Here is a 2,404-nt window from a genome sequence, read left to right as displayed (position 1 = left end):
TGGAGTCCAGCACCCACCAGAGAGGCACCTGTGGCCGACGGAGGGTCAAGGGACAAGGCCAGCCAGGGGATGGGTCAGGGACAGACCAAGGAATGGGCGAGCAAGGTGGCTCTGCAGCCCGGCTCCCAGATAGAAGCCACGTCTACATGGTCATCAGCTTCAGGACCCCCTCCAACAACCCTGGCAGACGGACACCCAGCCTGTACTTGGCCCCTGTACTTCCAGGGATGGGGTGCTGAACCCCATGGCTGCCAGCATTAGGAGCACGTCCCTCTGTCAAAGCCCAAATCTGCCTCCCCAATATCAGCCCTGAGTTCTGTCCTGGATTGACTGGTCTACTCTGAGTCTCACACTCGGCCAGCCTTGCACCTTCCCAGGAGCCAGGAGAGATTATGGAGTTCAATAAAGGCACAGGCATGCCAGACATGGCAGCTTAGCCCTGTGGAACCCAAGGGCCCGGGTCCTGGACGCCACGGTGACCTAGCTCCTGGCCCTGGTTCTGTGGCCTCCTGCCTTCCCAGCCCCAGTGCCAGGCCCATGCACTGGTTCCTTCCTCTTTGCAAGAGCTGAGGGCTGGGGCACAGAGGCCCTCAGCTTGTTGGTGTCATGGCCACAGGCAGGCCTGGGCAGGGTCACCTGTCCTTGATGAGCTGGCAGAGGGGAGATGGGGTGCAGCCTTTGTGTGAGGTCGTTTTGTTGCCCCGGGCACAGTGACAGCCGGGCGCTTGGTCGTGGAGCTGCTGTGGGGCAGCGTGGCTTGGAGGGGTCGTTCACTATCCACTGGTCGGCTGCAGCCTCACAGTTGGAGATGATCTCCCCGCTGGGCAGAATGCAGTCGTCAGAGGTGGTGTTGGTGCAGGTGCCTGTATCAGTGAGAGACGCCATGTTGCAGACAGGGCAAGCCCTGCCCTTCTCCAGCCCAGATGCCCAGGACCGGCCAGCCGGGATCAAGGGCAGAGACCAGGCCCCTTCCTGTTGGCTCCTCACAGGGACTGAACCCGGGTGATGGTCACAGCACCCCAAGCAGAGAGGCAAGAGGCTCACAGCAGGCCCGTGGGTGTTTACACACAGCCTCAGCCTCAGCCTGGTCCAGCCGCCCACCCTGGGGCAGGACAGGGCGGCAATGGGAGCCGTGGGGCCTCGGGGGGCCTCGGGGCCCTCAGGAGCCATGGGGCCACGGAACTCACCACACTGGCCCTTGGTGTTGTTGCCGAACCGGTGGTAGGGTAGCCTGACGGAGAAGGACAGGCCATTGTAGGAGACGAGGACGCCCAGCTCGGGGATGTCCACCACGTAGTTGATGCCAGACTTGGACACCTCCAGCCCGTACTTCTTGTAGGGCACTGCCACCGCCTGCCTGTTCACCTGCACCTGCAGCCGACACACCGCGGAGCTGCCTCAGTCCTCTCTTTGGGAGAGCTCCAGGGCTTCCCCACCCTGCCTGCTCTCCAACCTACACATGCAGGGAGAGGGCCCTGTCTACCCCCCCTCCTTTTCTGCCCCTTTCTTGCTCCTACTCCGCTGCTCCTAACCAGACCCTGGTCCCATGGGTGAGCCAGTGAAGGAGCTCTCCTGGGAGCACCTGGGGACTGTGGAGTCCCGCACAGGCTCCCGGGGCCTCCTGAGCCTCAGAACCAATAACTCCCTTGCAACTAGGGGCGTCTCAGTCAAGGGTGTGCAGAGCCCTGTCCCTGACTCTGTCTTCAGGAGGCAGCTTTTGCTGCAGAGACTGTGCCCAGCGTGGCATGCGTGCCAGGGCTTGAGGGGCCCAGGATGCACCTGGAGGCAGAGCTGATAGTCCTGGAGCCAGGCACCCACCCCATCCCACCTTCCAGCCTGGCTCTGGGAGAGGCTGTGCCTGGGCACCCCGCAGCCCAGTCCTCTGGCTCCTGGGGAACCAGGGTGCGTTGGGGCCCACGTCAGCGCCCACCTCCGTGCCAGCCTCCAGCGGCCACGCTGTGCCTACCTGAACCTGCATGGGCATCATGTGCACGGTCTTGATCAGCACCTCCTGGGTTTCGTGGCGCACGATGAGGGTGCGGGGCAGGACACCTTGTCGTTGGGGTCACAGTGGTAGTTATCGATGTAAACTCCGAAGTTGTCCACGGACGGGCTGATCTCCTCCACCAGCACGTAGGTGCAGTTGCCCTGGTAGCTGTAGTAGAGTCCGTCGAAGGTGACATAGTGCGGGTCCCCCCAGCCCGTACAGTAGCCTGCGAGGGAGCCAGAGTGAGCCGTGCCGCCTGTGCCCCTCAGCCGGGGTCGGGTGCAAGAGCTGGGCCGGGGCGCAGTCAGGAAGAGCCAGCAGGAAGCTGGGACCTGAAACCCCGCTCCCGTGTGTGGGCACAGGGACGTCTGAGCTGCACTGGCCCTGGTGCACCCACAGCAGCCCGTTTTGCAGGAT

The 2,404-nt window shown here is 63.4% G+C and overlaps 1 protein-coding gene across 1 annotated transcript; it reads right to left on the bottom strand.

Moving 5' to 3' along the window:
* Nucleotides 1-465: 465 nt before the first annotated feature.
* On the bottom strand, nucleotides 466-2,275 carry LOC108525863 (intestinal mucin-like protein; the record flags this gene model as incomplete). The annotated part of the gene is given in 4 exon segments (XM_017866657.1): nucleotides 466-863; nucleotides 1,188-1,371; nucleotides 1,967-2,040; nucleotides 2,043-2,275. Coding segments are annotated over 4 exon segments (874 nt in total), but the record flags the coding sequence as incomplete, so codon positions are not given.
* Nucleotides 2,276-2,404: the final 129 nt, after the last annotated feature.

Source organism: Rhinopithecus bieti, unplaced genomic scaffold, assembly GCF_001698545.2.
Source record: "Rhinopithecus bieti isolate Rb0 unplaced genomic scaffold, ASM169854v2 scaffold_23151, whole genome shotgun sequence".
NCBI classification, from domain to species: Eukaryota; Metazoa; Chordata; class Mammalia; order Primates; family Cercopithecidae; genus Rhinopithecus; species Rhinopithecus bieti.
Note: the sequence above shows the minus strand (reverse complement) of the source record. Positions and strands in the feature narration are given on the sequence as shown.